At 45.0% G+C, this 21681-nt stretch overlaps 1 protein-coding gene across 1 annotated transcript; it reads right to left on the reverse strand.

The window, feature by feature from the left end:
- Positions 1-1412: 1412 nt before the first annotated feature.
- ak8 (adenylate kinase 8) lies at positions 1413-13546 on the reverse strand. Its single transcript, XM_037680805.1, has 14 exons — positions 13463-13546; positions 13158-13242; positions 12882-12931; positions 12706-12798; positions 12557-12625; positions 7114-7195; positions 6970-7041; positions 6704-6904; positions 6440-6562; positions 6033-6122; positions 5785-5917; positions 1880-1960; positions 1676-1805; positions 1413-1532 (listed from the first exon to the last, which is right to left on the reverse strand). The coding sequence occupies exons 1-14, from the start codon at positions 13544-13546 to the stop codon at positions 1443-1445; spliced, it is 1383 nt and encodes a 460-aa protein (XP_037536733.1). The 3' UTR covers positions 1413-1442.
- Positions 13547-21681: the final 8135 nt, after the last annotated feature.

Here is a 21681-nt window from a genome sequence, read left to right on the forward strand (position 1 = left end):
CACCACTGGCATCTCAGTGGGAGACTGGTTCCTACAGGTGTCACCACGGGCATCTCAGTGGGAGACTGGTTCCTACAGGCGTCAGCGGTTCGAGCCCGAACGAGCCGTCACTTCCTGTCTGAGCTGAAGCGTGGACGCTGCTCCGGGACCTGCAGCCTCAGCAGAGTCCCTGCGACTAACGTTAGTTTAGTTTGTGAAGTCCAACCTCCCCTCGAGCCTCCTCCTCACCATCCACAACACCACCATTCTCCCCACCACCACACACCTCCGTGCTTCCACCTTTTCCCACACACATACTTTTTGTTGCTTCACCGTCCACAGCTGTCACCTCAACACTAACTTGTTCCACGTCAGCTGGGGTCGCAGACTCTCCCGCAACAGCTGCGGGAGGGGGACCCGCCGCTCGTAGTTCCAACAGACGCCGTTTGGTCATCAGGGAGCGACAGATTGTTGCCATGGTGACCACAATGAGCCACGGGCAGCACCATTTTCTAGCTGTTTTATAAAGGTGTCCCTGAGTCTGGATCAAACTGGACCGGTCCTGGTCCTGCTGGGGGTCCATGCATTGCTCAGAGGTTTACTGGCAAAACCAGCAGAGCACCGAACCGTCCATCAGCTCCACTTCCTGTTGAAGGTACAACAATAGAGCTGTCAATCATCTGGTCCTGCTGGGACCGGACCTCTAATTAGCGGGTTATCAGAACCAGGATTTAGAATCTTCTTAGGCCTGGTTTGTTCCATCAGGTTCTACTTGTCACTCTGGTTCTTATCAACTCTGTAGGCCTTGATTCTGGACTGGACCTGAACCCGGCCAGACTGGGCATAAAAAAACAGCCCCGATGGAACCTGGTTCTGGTTTTACCTGGTCCACAGTGACCTTAAACAGAACCAGATCCAAGAGTCTAAAGGCAGATTAGAACTGGCCCAGAACAGAACCTGAACATTAACATGATGATGTCACTTCCTGTTTGTTGCCATGGTGGCCCTAAAACTGACAGATGATATGTTCAGGGTCAAAGGTCAGCTGGGTTTCCTGATGGTTCTGATGATGATGATGATGAAGGTGTTTGTAAACCCTCAGCTGACTGAAGGGCCACATCCAGCCTGGTTCTGACCCGCAGATCCAGTTGGACCCGGCTCCTGTTTACATGTGTTAAAAAAGTCAAACCATCAAGAGGAACAAAAATTATTTTTATTTATTATTATTATTTATTATCTCACAACAAACACAAAAACAAACAAAAAAACTTCCTGTCCAGGTGGGTCCAGTTGAGTCCAGGTGGGTCCAGGTGGGTCCAGTTGAGTCCAGGTGGGTCCAGGTGGGTCCAGTTGAGTCCAGGTGGGTCCAGTTGAGTCCAGGTGGGTCCAGGTGGGTCCAGTTGAGTCCAGGTGGGTCCAGTTGAGTCCAGGTGGGTCCAGGTGGGTCCAGGAGAGTCGAGGTGTTAGTTGGTGGTCAGGCGACTCTCCAGAGCCTCGAACACAGAGTGGGGGTTCTGATCTGCCACAACGTGGACTGCATCTGGATACACAGACTGACACACAGACAGGTTTGGTTCTGAGTGTGTGGAGGTCAGAACTCAACAGAACTGTGATCTGGGTTCAGGTGATGGGTGACCTTTGACCTCTGGCTTCATGTTCTATCTGAAGGTCCAGTTTTGGTTCTGATGGTGTTCACCTGCAGGCCAGCAGATCGGACCCGGTACTGTTTCAGCCTCAGAGTCACGACGTCCAGGTCATCGTCAGGTGCCGTCTGCAGTCGGTTCTGGACCTCGGCGCTCGGAGCCGGTCGGGTCACAGTGTGGTACCTGCAGGAGCACACACAGGCGTGTGCATGTGATGAGATGGTTCTGATCCAGAAAGGTTAAAGTGAAGTTCTGACCTCTCCCCGCTGAGCGGATCTGTGGCTCTCAGAGAGATTCTCTCCAAACAAACGTCGTCCGTCGCCTCCAGGAGGAAGACCCTGGGAGGGGGGGGGGGGGGGGGGGACACTCTTATTTCCAGTACAGAACAATTAAATTCAGTTTATTTCTAAACTCCAAGTCACAACAGAAGTTGTCTCAGGGCCTGAACAGAAACATTCATCTATAAAATAATAATTTAACAGAAACATTCATCTATAAATCTACAAAAGTTAAATCTGGGCCTCTGGACATTCAAAAAAACAAAACAAAGCAAAACAACAAAAAAATGTAGAAACGTTTCGTCTCTCATCCTGAGGACTTCCTCAGTCTGAGGTGCTGTATTCAGCTCAGTCTCTTAAATAGCACCTTCTCAGAGTGGATCAACCAGTTTGCTGCTGACAACCAGAACCAGCTGATCACATGGTCAAGAAGGACCATCAGCCTAACAATGGATCATTAGCACCTGATGGCTGTTTACTGTTCACAGAGGGCTGAGTGATACTAGCAATCACAGCATTGTAAGAGGGGGACAGTTGAACCTGGAGGCTCCACCCCTGTTTAATGATGGACGGTTTCTTTTCACAAAGATGGCCTCCTTTACTCCTCTCTCAAACCATCGTTCCTCTCTGTCCAGGATGTGAACATCTTCATCCCTGAAAGAGTGACCTCTGACCTGGAGATGAGTGTAGACCTCAGAGTCCTGGCCTGATGATGTTGATCTTCTGTGCTGGGCCATCCTTTTGGCCAGTGGCTGTTTAGTTTCCCCGATGTAAGACTGATCACCCTCCTGACACTGAACAACATACACAATATTACTCTGTTTGTGCCGGGGGACTGGATCTTTGGGATGAACCAGTCTTTAATGTATTTGGGGGTTTAAAAGCCACTGGGACGTTATGTTTAGAAAATAAACGTCTCAGTTTCTCTGATACTCCCTCATCATATGGAATGACCACTGGTCTGGGTCTGGGTTCCTCCTTTTCATCTGATGGCTGACTGGAGTCCTGTTTGGGTTTCTTCTTTCAGGAAGGCCCAGTTAGGATATCCACATTGCTCTAGAGCCTGTCTTGAGCGGTCACTCAAGGGCAGTGAGCATGTCCAGAGACAACACACAGAGGCACTGCAGAGTTCAGATAAAATAACTCCGTTCAAATAGTTCCCTCTGGAGAAATCCGTGCACACTCGGAGGGTGCCGAGGACGACCAAGGACGAATCCAAAGAGTCCTGAAATGATGACAGAATGTTTATTCAGCTGGGCTCCTCTGATGAGTTCATGGAAATTCCTCGGTAGGAGGGGAGGGAGGGGGTAGAGCTTCAGGTTTACAAAACGTCCAGGCAGCTTGAGATAAGACGGCCTGTCAAGGCCAGTCAGGGAGCTGAATTCAGATAAACACAATTGTTTTGGGGGAAAGGCAGAACCTTAAAGACATCTACCTTGAGTCTGTGTCAGTCCACTCGGTTCTGTAACGTCCAAATTAAATGGCCACACCAATGGACCATGCTTGAAGATAATCCCTGAGATCTGATCCATTCTGCCAAAAGCATTTGAGTCTGGGTGCTCAAGGCACGAACCAAGACATCATAAGGCAAGCAGCGTGATCAGGCCCAAATTTGCTGCCAACGACTTTCTTGATTGTAGATAAACTAGCCGAATCCGAAAAGCATACCATACCACACCATACCATACCATTTTATTTATAGAGCACTTAAAACAGCTACAAGGCCAACCAAATTGCTGTACAGACAGAACCAGTTATCGTAAATCCAATTATATATGTGTCCTTAAAATCCACGAATGACAGCAGAGATAGACACATCATCAAGTCTTCCAAGTCGATGAGATATCCAGCTGCGCGCCAACAGGGCAAATCGGCTCGCCTAAAGCTTGTCTTCTCTTCAAAGAAATGTTACCAATTGCATTGAGGGACCAACTGACCAAATCCATAAATTATGGTTTGGAAGATTTATAGAAGAGAGGCTCTAAGCAGTTTCACAGACAGGGCAAAGCAAAGCTGAGAGGGAGAGGAGGAGAATGCGTCCTATCTTGACAAGAGCAAGTGTTGAATATAACTGTATATCATCAGCATAACAATGAAAATTTATCCCATGTTGTTTAATAATATTACCTAACGGGAGCATATATAAGGTCAAGAGTACTTGTCCAAGCACTGAACCTTGAGGAACTCCATGACTAACTTTGGTGTATGATGAAAATTCATTATTTACATTTACAAACTGGAATTTATCAGATAGATATGATTTAAACCAATTTAGAGCAGTTTCTGTAATTCCAACATCATATTCAAGCCTCTGTAGAAAAATATTGTGATCAACTGTATCAAATGCAGCACTGAGGTCTAACAGGACCAGTAGAGACACAAGTCCATTGTCTGAGGCCATGAGAATATCATTAGTGACTTTCACCACTGCAGTTGCACTGAAGCTCAGAGGAGATCGAGCGTTTTCAGTCGTGGGCCCTAAACTCTGGAACAACCTGAACATCAACATTCGACAGGCCACCTCAGTCTCTACTTTTAAATCTCTCCTCAAAACACATGTTCTCACTGGCATTTACCAAAGTGTGATCTCATTTGGTATTTCATTGTTGATGATTGTGTTCATGCCTTTTGCTTTTACTCCCTGACATTTAACTCAGGGTGATCTGATTTAGTATTTCATTGTTTCTAATTAGACCCAAAATGGAATTATAAAGATAATGGATGGATGGATGTTTCTAATTATATTTCATGTTTTTATGCTTTTATTCCCGATGCTGTAATATCTTGTTATAAATTTTTGATGCTGTGGTCTTTTTTGTTAAGCACTTTGATAACAGTTACTGTTTGAAATGTGCTATATAAATAAATTTGACTTGACTATGGTGAGCTCTAAACCCTTACTGAAACTCTTCAAACAGATTATTTCTTTGTAGATGTTCACGTAACTGACCAGCAACTAACTTATTTTCTCTAGAATTTTTGAGATGAAAGTTAGATTAGATATAGGTCTATAATTAGCTAGGATTCCTGAGTCAAGGCTATGTTTTTTAAGTAAAGGTTTAATTACAGCAACCTTAAAGCTCTGTGGTATGTAACCATTTATTAGAGACAAATTAAGCAGATCCAAGAAGTGATTATTAATTAAGGGAAATACATTTTTAAATAGCCTGGTTGGGATGGGATTGTTTTTTTTTCCATTTATTCTTTATTTATACCGGTAGTTTCATTGAATCACGAGAACTAATTTTCAAGAGAGACCTGTTTTTTGGGAGCAGATGGTGGGGGTTAAGGGCCTTGCTCAAGGGCCCAGAATGGGGCAAGTGAAGGTGTAGGCAGGTGTGGGTTCTGCACTTTTCCCACCCACATTTTGATGTTGTCTGTACCGGGAGTTGAACCTGTGACTTTCCGATCACAGGCCCATCTTCTTTAACCTCTGCACCACAAGACACGTGGATGGTTTGGATGAAGCCAATATTTTTGACAATTCAGAGCTCAACAGGACAAAAACAGTCCTAACATAAATCAGGTTCTAGTGTCATTTTTAATTTGTCTCATCTGACACAGAACCAGAGGCGATAGTAGGAATGTTGGTTTAATGTTTTCCCTAATTGAAATAATTTTATTTATAAAGAATCTCATGAAGTCATCACTGCTTATAGTTGTAGGGATACATGGTTCAACAGAGAGAGGGTTTTCATTAGACTAGCTAGGGTACTGAAAAGGAACCATCTTAACAAAGTTTCTGTTTGGGTTCTGGCGATTCCTCCTTCAGAAAAGAACGTTCAGCATCTCTGACTGATGTGGGTTCTGGAACGATCCTCTGGTTCTGATGGGAAGAACTCAGAGCTGTTCACAGGAATTGCCCAGTGGTTCTGGTTCTGTACCTGTTGGGTCGGTGCTGGGACTCCTGCAGGACTCGGGCCTGTTGCGGGTCGCAGTGCAGAACCCAGCCCCTGCAGCTGCAGTCCACTCGGCTCAGGCGCTCCTCTAGGACCCGCAGGACCAGGGAGTCTGGAACTGGACCATCAGACCTGTCAGAACTCAGCTAATCCAGGGGACGATCTGAACTCGGCAGGTCACAGAACAAACACACAAGGTGAGTGAAACGAACCGGAACCAGAACGCTGCTCACCTGGACGTCTGTCATCCAAGTACAGCTGGACCTCTGCTCCCAGACCAGAACCATCAGCTGTTGCGGACCTCAGCAGCTGAGCACAGCACACTGACACACACACACACACACACACACACACACACACACACACACATGGACTTGTACGTTAAAGAGTTTAGTTTTCCAGATAATATAAGTTCTGAAATTCAGGTCTGCACTCAACGTAAACAAAATTCTTGGTTGGATCAAACCTGGAGTCATGTGACTGACCCATGCTGCTGCTGGAGGAAGAAGAGGAAGAAGACGGAGAAGAAGAGGAAGAAGACGGAGAAGAAGAAGAGTGACCCTCTGAGAGGGTCGAGTCACAATGACTTTTGTTTTTAAATTCTCCTTCCTAAACCTCCAAAGTAAAAATGTGTGTGTACCGTCCACCATCTTGTACTTCTCTGACAGCAGCCGGGCCTGAAGGCTCTTCCCAGAGCCGGGAGGACCCAGCAAGAGGATTCTGGGAGTTCTGGAGTAATGTTGAGTTTGAACAAAAGCCAAAACTGAAAGAAAACACACACACACACACTTCACTATAAGATTAAAAGAGTAAAAATGTTTTGTTTTGGCTTCAGTCTGAAGTTCTGCTCCTGGTGGTCGGAGGAGCTCTCAGCAGGAGGTCGGGTCAGCGCCTCCATCAGTACCTTGATGGTAGATGTCAGCGTGATGTTGGTCGGCGTTGATGACCTTCAGGACATGCTGATAGGCCGACCTCAGACTTGTGACCTCACAGCGGTAACGCTGCAGCTCAGCCAATGACTGCTCCTCTGACAGGCCACACCCCCTCTCCAGGCGTCGAGCGATGGTGTTGTCAGATGGCCAGATGAAGGTCTCATGGTAGATGTCTGGGGACAGAGCATGGTGTAATGAGCAGGTTCTGTTGTGTGTGAGTGGACCGGGCCGGGCTCACCTCCTGTCAGCGGGTCCACGAGCCTCCCGCGGCGCCTCTCCAGCAGAACGCTGTCAGGCGCCTCCAGCATCACTGCCAGCAGAGCAGAGGTTCTGATCAGCGCCAGAACAGGAAGTCAGAGCTGAGACTGGGTCAGGTTCTCACCAGTGTGTTCTGGGATGATCCCGGCCTGCTGGAGGAGCAGAACCTGCAGACGAGTTTGAGGGACCCCGTCCAGAACCCAGCCCTGAAACACAAACGGGTCAGAACAGGTCAGTCTGCTCATCCTTGGCATCCTGATTTTGAAACTTCCTGTCAGATCAACTGATCATGTGGCCTGTGACTCAACAGCACTGAGACTTATGTGATGTCATCAGCGGGGAGGAGCAAAGGAAACCAGACTCTAAACAACCAATAAGATGGGAGGTGTCCACCTGATGGACCAATCTAGATCAGAACTTGTTAAGAACCCGTCTGTGTTCCGACTGGGTTCTCCTCTCAGAGGTTCCAACAACATTCAGCCTCTGAACCAATTAAACGTCTTCACATCTGTTCCAGTGGTTTTAATGGACTGAGGTTAGCATGGACCAACGATCCAAACACTTTCCAGACCGATGGCCTGTGATGGACCGGAACCAAAACCAACAGTAACAGAATTTTCAATCTGAATTTGTTTCAGTGTGACAAAACAATGTACAGCAACAGAACCAGAACCAGAACTAAAACCCACACTGCACTGTGAAGACAACAGGGTGATGTTGGTGTTTATCACTCTGCCTCATGGTGTTTGTTCTTGGTGGTTTTAGATCTTCATGGGCTTAGTTCTTGGTGGTATTAGTTCTTAGTGTTCTTGCTGGTGTTGGTTCTTGGTGATGTTAGTTCTTGGAGATGTTAGTTCTTGCAAGTGTTATACTTTGGTGGTGTTCTTGCATGTGTTGGTTTTTGGTGGTGTTAGTTCTTGGTGTAAGGTCTTGCTGCTGTTAATTTTTTATTGTAGTACTCAGTGATTTTAGTTACAGATAGTGTTAGTTTTTATTGGTATTACCTCTTAATCGTTTTAGTTCTTGCTGGTGTTCTAGCTGATGTTAATTGTTGATGGTGTTGTGGATGTAGTTCATACAGTGATATAACATACAGTGTTAGTTATTGGTGATGTTAGTTTGTGATGTTAGTTCTTGTAGGTAACAGTTCTTTTTTAACACCAGAACTTGCTGGTGTTAGTTCTTTCTGGTGTTAGTTCTTGGTGGTGTTAGTTGTTCGTGATGTTACTTCTTGTGGGTGTTAGTTTTAGCAGGTGTTAGTTCTTGCAGTTGTTTGTTCTTGTTGTTGTTAATTCTTGCTGTGTGTCAAGTTAGGTAGATAAAAAGAGGTGTTGAGGTCAGACTGCCCATGTCTGGTGGAGGTGGACAGTTGAAGAAAACAATCTTAAAAGTTAATGAATGATCAATAAAATAAGTTTTGTGGGCGTGTTGATTAAAATAAAGATTTTATGTCTGTTTGTCAAGGTGTTAAAACAATCAAAAGTTATTATGATCTTTTTTTGTAATAAGAAATATCTTATATAATATATTTTGTGATCAAAGATGCATTTATTAAGTGACTGTAAAAGTTAGATCTGGCTTTCACTTTTAATTGTTAAGTCAAGTGATTTTAGAAGAAGGGTTTTTGTGAGTTTATATCTCTCTTTTAATAAGAATATTTTTTACGTTAAGATTAGTTGAGAAACACAGAGTGTCATTTGAAGCAAGTGACAGTAAACTCAGCCGTGTGGTTAGACTTTACACACACACGCACGCACGCACGCACGCACGCACGCACGCACGCACGCACGCACGCACGCACGCACGCACACACACACACACACACACACACACACACACATCCTGTTAAGAGTTGTCTTGTCTTGTGCTGCAAAACGGCATAAACTGTGAGTTTATACCTCTCTTTTAGTAAGTATATTTTTTACGTTTGGGCTTAAAAGTGCATTTATATCTCTATTAACAAGTACTTTTTTACGTTTACGATTAAAGGTTGAGAGTTGAGAAATAATAAAAGTGGCTGCCAGATAGGAGGAAGAGACAAAAGTTGCAACACTCCAAGAGACGGTTAGGCAGAGCACTTGTCACGAGCTTACAACAGAAAGGAAGTACGCTGTCTAGACAAGCTGTTGCACAAAAACCACAAGCTGAAAAAAGGAGACAAACTGTTGAACTGTTGAAAAGTCTTCAAAATGGTTGACAAGTTTTCAAAATGGATGTCAGATCATAGATGAGCCAATCAGAGACAAGAGATGAGTTTAAAAAAGACATACTCCGGTACGTGCGGACCTCTGCGGACTGAAGTCCGCCTGACTATGTTGAAGCCTTTAGTTCTTGGTGATGTTAGTTCTTGCAGGTGTTAGTTCTTCTTGGTGTTTGTTCTTAGTGGTGTTAGTTCTTGCTGGTTTTAGTTCTAACAGCTGTTAATTCTTGGTGATGTTAGTTTTTGCAGGTGTTAGTTCTTGGTGGTTTTAGTTCTAACAGCTGTTAGTTCTTGGTGGTGTTAGTTCTTCTTGGTGTTTGTTCTTGGTGGTGTTAGTTCTTGCTGGTTTTAGTTCTAACTCCTGTTTGTTCTTAGTGGTGCTGATAGTTCTTCTTGGTGTAATGTCTTGTTTGTGTTAATTTTTGATGGTAGTACTTGGTGATTTTAATTACTCATGGTGTTAGTTCTTCTTGGTGTTAGCTCTTGGTGATTTTAGTTACTGATGGTGTTAGTTCTTATAAGGTCTTGCTGATGTTTCTTGTTTTGTCTCCAATCTGCTGATATTACTTTTAATTACAGACAGAAAAATAATTCTTAAGCTTCTTCATTAATGGAATCAACGAGTCATTATTTCTTCTGTTTTTAGTGATGACCCAAATTTACTGAGAGAGAAAAAAAACTACTTTTTTTTTTCTTTTTTAATCATCTAATATTTATCTTATCATGTGAGCAGAGAGACAGGTGTAGTATTTAATGTGACAGCAGTAGGCAGTATCCTGACGGGAGCTGTCAATCATTCTCATCACACAAACACACAGCAGATCAAAGCCTCACACTCTGGCAGTCCCTGGTGTTCGTCTGATGGGTTTAGCCTGCAGCTAAAAACAGCCATTAGCAAATCAAAGACACCACTACTGTCACACACACAGACATGCACAAACACAAACACACGCACACACAAAGGCGAGCTGCTAATCGGTGAAGCTAAATGCTGCAGTTTCAACGAAGCAGCAGTTTGTGAAGTTTAGAAGAAACAACAAAGATGATTTACTGCTGATCAGTAGAGGCTGCTGGCCTCTCTCTCTCTCTCACGCACGCACGCACGCACACACACGGAAACACCAGAACCCGTGGGGTTGGAGGGTCTCAGGAACATCTTTAGATGAAAGCACCTGACACACAACGGTACAGACACACAACCTCAGCAGTGACAGACGATTATGGAGAGAGCCAGTCCTTCGGAGAGCCAGCACAAAACCACACAATGGTCCTGGTCGAGTCCAAGTAATCCAGTAAGTCCAAAGAGATCCAAATAAAAGTCCAGAGAAAAAACACCGGACCTCCAAGCAAAGTCTCCCCGATCAAGGCGATCTGTTCGGCAAGCAGCACCCGGAATCACCGATGGGGCTGGAAGTGCGACCCAAACTAGACAAAAGGACCTTCTCCTATTCCGCTCCTGTTCCTGGAATATCTTGTAAAAAGACCTGAAGCTCTCGACCTTTGACCTCTAAGGGATTTTAAACAACTGCTAAGTTCATGGGAAAAACCGACACAGACATGTTCCTGTTTTTAGTTTTCTACATCGCAATACACTGTAGATGTTTTTTTTTTCTTTTTAAATATAATTTCTTCCATTTACTTTTCATTTTATGCAAGTGCTGGTCATAAAATCAGAACATCATGAAAAAGTTTATTTATTTCAGCAATTCCATTCAAAAAGTGAAACTTGTACATTATATTCATTCATTACACACAGACTGATATATTTCAAATGTTTATTTCTTTTAATGTTGATGATTATAACTGACAACTAATGAAAACACCAAATTCAGTATCTCATAAAATTAGAACATTATTTAAGACCAATAAAAAGATTTTTAGAGATGTTGTCCAACTGAAAAGTTTGAACATGAAAAGTCTGATCATGTTCAGCATCAGTACTTAGTTGTTGCTCTTTTACCTGGATTACTGCATCAATGCACCGTGGCACGGAGTGGATCAGTCTGTGTCTCTGCTCAGGTTCTGAGAGTCCAGGTTGTTCTGATCGTGGCCTTCAGCTCTTCTGAATTGTTGGCTCTGGTGTATCACATCTTCCTCTTCACAATACTCCATAGATGTTCTATGGGATTAAGGTCAGGCCAGTTTGTTGGCCAGTTAAGAACAGGGATACCATGGTCCTTAAGACTGTGGAAACTTGACACTGGACCTCAAGCAACGTGGATTCTGTGCCTCTCCTCTTCCTCCAGACTCTGGGACCTGGATTTTCAAAGGAAATGCAAAATGTACTTTAATCAGAGAACATAAGTTTGGACCACTCAGCATCAGTCCCAGGTGAGACACTTCTGATGCTGTCTCTTGGTCAAGAGTGGCTTGACACAAAGAATGTGACAGCTGAACCCCATGTCCTGCATACATCTGAGCGTGGTGGTTCTTGAAGCACTGACTCCAGCTGCAGTCCACTCTTTGTGAATCTCCCCCACATTTTGGAATGGGTTTTGTTTCACCATCCTCTCCAGGTGCAGTTATCCCTTCTGCTTGTACACTTTTTTTCTACCACATCTTTTCCTTCCCTTCTCCTCTCTGTTAATGTGCTTGGACACAGAGCTCTATGAACAGCCAGCCTCTTTAGCAATGACCTTTTGTGTCTTGTCCTCCTTGTGCAGGTGTCAATGGTCGTCTTTTGGACAACTGTCAAGTCAGCAGTCTTCCCCATGATTGTGTAGCTACAGAACTGGACTGAGACCATTTAAAGGCCTTTGCAGGTGTTTGGAGTTAATCAGCTGATCAGAGTGTGACACCAGGTGTCTTCAATATTGAACCTTTTCACAATATTCTAATTTTCTGAGATACTGAATTTGTGGTTTTCATTAGTTGTCTGTTATAATCATCAACATTAAAATAAATAAACATTTGAAATATATCAGTCTGTATTTGGTGTCAGTATATAATGACACTAGCGAGGCCTTACAGGAAGAGCAGTGTGAGCTCAACATTGTGTTGTTGTTGTGTGTTTGTGACACTGAAGCAGCTCTATGTGGTGTGTGTTTCACGCAGACAGGAAGTGGGACATGATACTAATGAGGACAGGCTTTGAGTACAAGCTGGACTGAATCGGCTCTTCTGCGTTTGTTTGATCAGCTGATCGCTGGGGAGAGGCGCCTTGCCGCTCGGCCTGCTGGGAGTCGTAGTGCGACATCAGTGAGCACAGAGCTAATTATTATTATCAAAGAGAGGCGTTTCATCCTGTGCCTGATGGAGGTCGCTCAGGTAACTCAGAGACAGACTGTAACACAAACCGGAGGGGACCCACAAGAACTGCACACTGTTTGGAGTCAAACTCACCTGGACCAGGAACACCTGAACTCACCTGGTGGAGACAGTCTGTCTTCTTCAGTCTCTGTTGGACCAACTGGACCAGGACCTCAGCAGAAACTTCCTGAACACAGAAACACAGGTCACATGACTCCACAGGTGAGTCCGGGTCACATGACTCCATGGGACAGTGATGAGTGTTACCTGCTCGCTGAGCGTACTCAGCTCTGATTGGTCCAGCAGGAGATCCTCTGAGGTCACGTGCACGGCACCCAGCATGGCGCTCAGCCTCTTGGCCTGAAAAACAACCACAGAAGAAGAAGAGGACGAAGGATGCAGCCAAACTGGACAGTCATCCGCGTGGTTCTGATTGGACTCACCAGCGTGCGTTTGCCGACAGCAGGAGGACCGAGCAGCATCACCCTGGGGACTGTTCAGACCCGTCAGAACCAGAACCCAGTCTCATCAGGATGACTCTTGGCTACTACCACACCAAACTTTAGCTCGTTTATATAAAACTGTTATCCCATTTTCCGTGTTGGCTTAGAATGACCAGCTGTGGTGGCCATCTTGATTTAGTTTGGCTCCGTCTGAGTTCCTCCAGTGGTTCATGAGACATTTTGCTAACAGACAGACTGACAAACACAAACACTCACTGTTCAAGCTGCTCCTTTTCAGCAGGTCGATCAGGTAAGAGATCGGATCATCGGGTCGGTCCAGAACCAGAGAGGCCAGCAGGCTCTGAGACACACACACACGCATCCCCACACACACACATCCCCCCCCCCCACACACACACATTCCCCCACACACACACACACATCCCCACACACACGCATCCCCACACACACACACACACACCCACACACACACACACACACGCACGCACGCACACACACAATGTGTCAGGGAGGGTCAGCAGCTGCATTCCAACATGAACACCTGCCGGAGGCTCCTTTACCTGCATCAGGTGAGACAGGTGGTGTTTGTCAGCATAAACGCTCATCTGAGGAGGAATCCTCACAGGCTTCAGAGTCTCATCCATCCCACCAATCCTGAGGACCATGAACGCAGCACGTTCAGAATAAAAATGGGTAATGCTATGTCGTTTGCTGTTGGGGCCTCAGGTCTTATCTCGGACCCCAGGCCCACCTCCAGATCACGAGGCTCCATGCTCGGACTCCCTCAGAAGTAGTAACTCACTCTATCTCAATAAATCAAGGAAACATGAATTCAGTTTATCATTTGTATTAAATCAAGGCAGGAGAAGGTTACAGTTTACAGCGCTGGCCTCTTCAATATAATTTGACGTGATGTTACAAACAGGAGCTGGATGTAGATCACGAACCACTGCAGCTAGCTGTTGCTAGCCGGGGCCTTAGGCCTCCTCTTGGACCCAGGACCCGCCTCCAGCCCACGTCGTTCCTTCCGGCTTGAACCTCCCTCAGAAGCAGCGACTCACACTATTAATAAATCAAGGACACATGACTTCATCCATCCATCCATTATCTTCCGCTTATTCTGAAATCGGGTAACTGGACGACAGAAGATTTTTATGGACAAAACAAAACAAGGAGCTCAGTGTCCCTTGCCCGGACGTGGGTTACCAGGGCACCACCCTGGAGCCAGGCCTGGGGGAAGGGCTCGTCGGCGAGTGCCTGGTGACCGGGTCTCTACCCATGAGGCCTGGTCGGGCTCAGCCCGAAGGAGCAGCATGGGTTTGCCTTCCTGTGGATCCACCACCTGCAGGAAGGGCCATAAAAGTCAGGTGCATGATGTTATGGGCAGTGGCCGAAGGCGGGGACCTTGGTGCTCTGACCCTGGCTTACCAAAGCTGGCTCTTGGGACATGGAACATGACCTCTCTGGCAGGGAAGGAGCCTGAGCTTGTGCGCAAGGTTGAGAGGTACTGACTAGATATAGCTGGGCTCACCTCGATGCACAGCATGGGCTCTGGAACCGATCTCCTTGAGAGGAGCTGGACCTTATCCCACTCTGGAGTTGCCCATGGTGAGAGGCATCGAGCTGGTGTGGGTTTACTTGTAGCGCCCCGACTTGGTGCCTGTGTGTTGGAGTTTTCCCCAGTAGATGAGAGGGTAGCTAGTCTCTGACTGTTGTTTGTGCCTATGCGTTGAATTGCAGTTCAGAGTATCCGGTCTTCTTGGAGCCCTTGGCAGGGGTGCTGGAAGGTGCGCCAGCTGGGGACTCCTTTATTCTGCTGGGGGACTTCAATGCCCACGTGGGTAATGACAGTGTGACCTGGAGGGGCGTGATTGGGAGGAATGGCCTCTCTGATCTGAACCAGAGTAGTGTTCTGTTGTTGGACTTCTGTGCTAGTCATAGTTTGTCCATCACAAACACCATGTTCGAAAATAAGGGTGTCCATAAGTGCACTTGACACCAGGACGCCCTAGGTCATAGATTGATGATTGACTTCAAAGTCGTGTCATCTGATTTGCGACCGTTTGTTTTGGACACTCGGGTGAAGAGAGGAGCTGAGCTGTCAACTGATCATCACCTGGTAGTGAGTTGGATCAGATGGCAGGGGAAGATGCCAGACAGACCTGGTAGACCCAAACGTGTAGTAGTGAGGGTTTGTTGGGAACACCTGGCAGAAGAACCCGTCAGAGAGATCTTCAACTCACACCTCCGGGAGAGCTTTAACCGCATCCCAGCTTAAGTGTGGGACATTGAGTTCGAGTGGGCCATGTTCCGTGCCTCGCTTGTTGAGGTAGCTGCCTTGAGCTGTGGCCGCAAGATTGTCGGTGCTTCTCGCGGTGGCCAACCACAAACTCGATGGTGGACACCCCAGGTTAGGGAGGCTATCAAGCTGAAGAAGGAGTCCTATCGGGCCTTGTTGGCCAATGGGACTCTGGAGGCAGCTGAGGAGTACCGGAGGGCCAAGCAGTGGCCTCAGCAACAGGCAAAAGCTTGGATGTGGAAGTAGTTTGGTGAGACCTTGGATAGAGACTCTTGGTCAGCTCCAAGGAGATTCTGGCAAACCATCAGGTGGCTGAGAAGGGGAAAGCAGCACTTTACTAACACTGTGTTCAGTGAAGGTGGGGTGCTGTTGACCTCAACCAGTGATGTTGTTGGGAGGTGGAAGTAATACTTCTCGGAGGTCCTCAATCCCACCAGCACGTCTTCCATGGAGGAAGCTGAGTCGTGGGGACTTTGGGGTTGATCCATCCATAACCGTGGCTGAGGTCGCTGAGGTAGTTAAAAAGCTCCGAGGCAGCAGGGCTCCGGGAGTGGATGAGATTCACCCTGATTTCCTTAAGGCTCTGGATGTTGTAGGGCTGTCTTGGCTGACACGCCTTTGCAACGTCGCGTGGACATTGGGGGCAGTGCCAATGGATTGGCAGACTGGGGTGGTGGTTCCCCTCTTCAAAAAGGGGGACCGGGGGGGGGGGGGTGTTCCAATTATAGGGGCATCACTCTCCTCAGCCTCCCTGGTAAGGTCTATTCAGGGGTACTGGAGAAGCGAGTCCGATCGTTGGTCGAACCTCAGATCGAGGAGGAACAATGTGGGTTCCGTCCTGGCCGTGGAACAATGGATCAGCTCTTTACCCTCACTAGGGTCCTTGAGGGATCATGGGAGTTTGCCCATCCAGTCTACATGTGTTTTGTGGACTTGGAAAAGGCATTCGACTGTGTTCCTCAGGGTACACTGTGGGGGGTGCTCCATGAGTATGGGATTGGGGGCCCGTTGTTGGGGGCTGTTCAGTCCCTATACAAGCGGTGCGAGAGTTTGGTTTGCATTGCCGACAATAAGTCGGACCCCTTCAGGGAGGGAGTTGGACTCCGCCAGGGCTGCCCGTTGTCACCGATTCTGTTCATAACTTTTATGGACAGAATTTCTCAGTGCAGCCATCTGGCGGAGGGTTTCCGGTTTGGTGGCCTCAGGATTCCATCTCTGCTCTTTGCAGATGATGTGGTCCTGTTGGCGTCATCGTGCCGTGATTTTCAGCTCTCACTGGAGCGGTTCGCAGCTGAGTGTGAAGCGGCTGGGATGAGAATCAGCACCTCCAAATCTGAGGCCATGGTCCTCAACCGGAAAAGGGTGGATTGTTCTCTTCAGGTCGAGGGTGAGGTTCTGCCTCAAATGGAGGAGTTCAAGTATCTCAGGGTTTTGTTCAGGAGTGAGGGAAGAATGGAGCATGAGATTGACAGACAGACTGGTGCAGCAGCTGCAGTATTGTGGACTCTGTACGGGTCCGTTGTGGTGAAGAGAGAACTGAGCTGTAAGGCAAAGCTCTCTGTTTACCGGTCGGTCTACGTTCCTACCCTCACCTATGATCATGAGCTCTGGGTAGTGACCGAAATAATGATAGCAGATACAGGTGGTTGAAACGAGTTTTCTCCACAGGGTAGCTGGACTCTCCCTTAGAGACAGGGTGAGAAGTTCAGTTATCCAGGAAAGACTCGGAGTAGAACCGCTACTCCTCCACATCGAGAGGAGCCAGTTGAGATGGTTCGGGCGTATGGTAAGGATGCTGCCTGGGCGCCTCCCTAGAGAGGTGCTTCGGGCATGACCAACTGGGAGGAGACCCCGGGGAAGATCCAGGACACGCTGGAGAGACTAGTCTCTCGGTTGGCCTGGGAACACCATGGAATCCTCCCAGAAGAGCTGGAAGAGGCTGTGGAAAGAGATGTCTGGGCCTCCCTGCTCAAGCTGCTGCCCCCGTGACCCACGACGAATGTGAATTCAGTTTTACCAATTGTATTAAAATCAAGGCTGGAGAAGGTTACAGTTTACAGTGCTGGCATCTCCGGTCTACGACGCGAGAATCAGGAACCAGAAGGGGCGATGTCCCATGGCATTACAGATTTATAGGCCCTAGACTCCTCCTTTGCAGAAGGGGAGCACAACCTGTCATGTGTATAAGGGGGCGTGGCTAAGTGTGATCTCAGCGGATCTTACGTGGTTTGAAGTGTAAGAAAAATGAGATGGTGCTTCAAAAGCCTTTCTGCGTGATGTAGCAAGCAAAATGAACTCTATTCCTTGACTGATATTGAAGCCCTGGGAGACTCTTTTTAGAGTTGCTGGCCCAGTTTAACCCAGTCAGAACCGGGTCATAATTTCATTATAATCCCATCTCTGAGCAGATCAGAAACCCAAGGTCAGTCTAGATAATTTACAAACAGTGAGATCAAGGACCGGAAGGGGTGAATGACAGGTTGCCTTACAACTATATTGGGCCTAGGCTCCGCCTTCTTCTGGGAGCGCAGCCTATCAAGTGAATAAGAGAGGCGGACTAAGTGAAAGTATTTTGACATTTATAATGTTTTCTGATGATACAAACATTTTCTTTTCTGGAAAGAATATGGATGAACTAATACAAATAGTAGAAAAAGAGCTAGCTGAGTTAAAAAAATGGTTTGATTATAATAAGCTCTTTAAATGAAAAAAACTAAATTCATGGTATTTTCAGGTAATCGGATTTATAATAATGTAAAGTTACAAATAAATGGAGTTGAAATCGACAAAGTTTATGAGACAAAATTTTTAGGTATCATTCTGGACAACAAACTTATTTGGAAGCCTCATATTAAATATATTAAACATAAAATTGCAAAAACTATTGGAATATTGTTTAAAATAAAAGATTGAATAAATGTAACAGGCTTGCATGTTATATACTCTTCCTTGATTATGCCCTACTTGTCATATTGCTCAGAAATATGGGGAAATGCAAATAAAACTACTATTGACATATTATTAAAGTTACCAAAAAAAAAGCAATTAGATTTATTAATAAAGTGGGATATTGTGAACCAACTAATAAACTCTTTATTCAAAGTAATACTTTAAAATTTAATGACATTGTTTATATAAAAATACTGGAAATAATGTATCAAGCACTGAATAAAAGTCTTCCTTCTGGAATTCAGAAATTATTTAAGTTAAGAGAGAGTAAATATAATTTACGAGGTTTGTTAATATTTGAACAAGCTAAAGAGAAAAGTAAAATCTAGATGTATTTCAGTTATCGGTGTGAAACTTTGGAATGAACTGAATGATGATTTCAAATTATATGTTTTTTTTTGGTGAGCTTTGAAAGAGCCTTAAAATGTAAAATTATAAAAGCTTATGGAGATGTAATGTAGATGTATATATGTATTGTGTAACCATGTATGTAATGTGAGTATGTGTATGTATTATGCACATGCATATTTAAATATTTAAATATACGGTAAATGTGTGTATGTGTGTGTGTGGACAGCAGATATCTGTCATGATGTAGACTGCTGAGTCTATGAACAGGGTAGAAGTATAAGTCTTGGCTTCAGCCTATTCCTTTTTTGGTAAATACCAAAATTTACCATTTTATATTGTTTTTCCCTTTTTTTGTAATGTTTTTAATTTACCAAAAATAAAGTTGAGTTGAGTTGAAAGTGTGATCTTATTGGATCTTATGTGAGCTGACGTGTCAAGAACAACAACAGAATGTAGCAAAGCCTCCTCATGGTGTGGCGAGCCAATAAAGAAATGACAAATAAATAAAAATCTATTCCTTGATGGATACTGAATCTCTGGGAGACTCTTTTTGAGAGTTGCTGGCCCTGTTTAAACTGGTCAGAACTGGGTCATAATCTTATTACAATCCGTCTCTGAGCAGATCCAAACCCAGGGTCACAATCTAGATAATATATTTCTATCAACTCCCCTTGGTTTCAAGGGACCCAGAGCGTTTAAAAAAACTCCCAGTTCAAGACCGCCGGAATGGTCAGCAATTAATCAATTTTCTCTGTTCTTGAATGTACAATATTCCTATGTGTGTGTGGAGGATGCCTTCCAGCCCTAGACTTGTCACCTGTCCCACCTCAGGCCTTTGCCAATGACTACGGCACCCCCCTAATGAGATGCATGACATTATGGAAGTCCTGTCCAGGGTGCCCCCCACCCCTCGCACAGTGACTGCTGGACATGGGCACCAGCGACCCCCGTGACCCAAAATGGAAGAAGCGGGTAAAGATAATGGATGGATTGCAAATAGCGTTCTAAGCAAGAAAGCATTCTGATTTAAGGAATGTTTATCAGCTGCAGACCCTGATCTTCTGTCTTTGCCTCTTCAAGGTGGGCCCCCAGGCATGGTCCATCTGGTCCATCTGCAAAGGAAAACAACTTGGCGCCTCTGTCCCTCCAATCATGTAATACTTAATTGCTTCCCAATTTATTGGCACCGAGCACTGCCGGTATTTTAGCCTGTTACAGCAGCAATGTGTGTGTAAACAAATAAACAGATGTAAACATTATTCTAAGTGTTTGCTGTTGTATGTAAATAACAGAACCTCTCAACGCCCCCTGCGGTCCTGATATAAAAACATACCACTAAGTTAACAATAAATCTACTCCCCCCTTGTAGAATTTAGTCTAAAACCTTTGAGTTATGGTCTATTGAATCTATATGTGTAATAATCAAAACCAGTTCCTGCTCTTCGGTCCTTTTCATGGCATGACAACGCAGGTCAGCTGTGGATAATCATCAATTCATAGAAACCCAAAATCTATTAAAATCAAAAGTTTGTCAACACAGTTGCACCATCTAGTGGCGTTAATCCATCATGCACTCCAACCTTGTTCTAAAAACATGCGTTTTCATTCATTCATAGTCACACATCAATCAGTAATCGATTAATTAAATCATCAAATCAATCGTTACAATTAATTATTAAATATGTCACATACTAAAGTATCCTGTCCAAACATGTTAAATTAAGAAAAATTCACCATAACACCCCATAATACTGTAAATAATACTAATAGTTAATATTTCACCTATCCAATTAACATCCCATAATTAATCATTTAATCAATCATTCTATACCACAAGGTAGTTTGAGAAGACTTATTTCACTCAATTAATGCTACGAGTTTCATCTGAATGTTAACCACAATTCTAAAGTACCATTCAACCGCACACCCTGACTTTCACACTGTACAGCCAGTATTTAATGTTGAAAACCACCCACAGCCTAAACTTGTTATCTTTTAATTACCCCGGTGTTTCCCTGCTACGACGAAGGCCCAGCTAGAGTTATATCAATGAGAGTTCTCCTCTAAAAAACATTTTATTCCTCAAAAAAAATAATTCTCCCTCTTACCTTCAAATCATCAGATTCAGAATCAATTAACAGATGTTGGATGCTGCAGATGTTGGATGCTGCAGATGTTGGATGCTGCAGATGTTGGATGCTGTCTATCATGGTGCACTAAGATTCATAACTGGCTGTGATTATCGTACCCACCACTGCACCCAGTATTCACTGGTTAACTGGTCACCATTAACTTCACAGACTCTCTCACTGGTACATTTTCATCTTTAAATCACTTCCTGGTCTGCTGCCTTCATACATCTCCTCCTACATGTCTCTGTGTGAGTGCAGCTACAGCGTGCGCTCTCAGGACATCATTACCTGCAGTGTTCCCTCAGTGAGGACTGAACTAGACAAAAGGACCTTCTCCTGCTCCGCTCCTGTTTCCTGGAACATCTTGTAAAAACATCTGAAGCTCTCGACCTTTGACCTCTCTAAGTGCCTTCAAACATCTGGTAAGTTCCTGCAAGAACCAACGCAGACATGTTCCTGTTTTTAGTTTCTACACCACCTTATAATCTAGCTGTGGGTTTTTTTTGCTACTTTTTTCCTTTTCACTGTCGTTTTGGTTGTAATTTTATTTTAATTTGTAAAAAATAAATAAATTGTATGCCTATTTTAAGATTGTCCACTGTTGTCATCATTCTTTATTAAAATCAGGTCTCTCTTGTAATTGAGTCCCAGAGGCTCATTGGGATTAACCTGTAGAAATAAAGGTGGAATGAAAAAGTCAACCTCCTGTTGGAATCTTGAAGAAGTCTTTTAACACGTTCAAAACATACCCAGCCAAAACAATCAATCATTATGTCTTCGTTCTTATTCTTCTTCTTTCGGCTTTTCCCTCCTCAGGGGTCTCCACATTAAGTCCTCCTCCATCTCACTCTGTCCTCTGTGTCCTCTGTCCTCACTCCAACTACCTCCATGTCCTCTCTAACTGCATCCATATGTCTCCTCTTTGTCTTTTTCCTGCAGCTACATTTCTAACGTTCTTCTACCAATAAACACACTGTCCCTCCTCTGGACATGTCCAAACAACTGTCCCTCCTCTGGACATGTCCAAACCACTGTCCCTCCTCTGGAC

The sequence above is a fragment of the Nematolebias whitei genome, chromosome 8, assembly GCF_014905685.2.
Source record: "Nematolebias whitei isolate Nwh7 chromosome 8, NemWhi1, whole genome shotgun sequence".
NCBI classification, from domain to species: domain Eukaryota; kingdom Metazoa; phylum Chordata; class Actinopteri; order Cyprinodontiformes; family Rivulidae; genus Nematolebias; species Nematolebias whitei.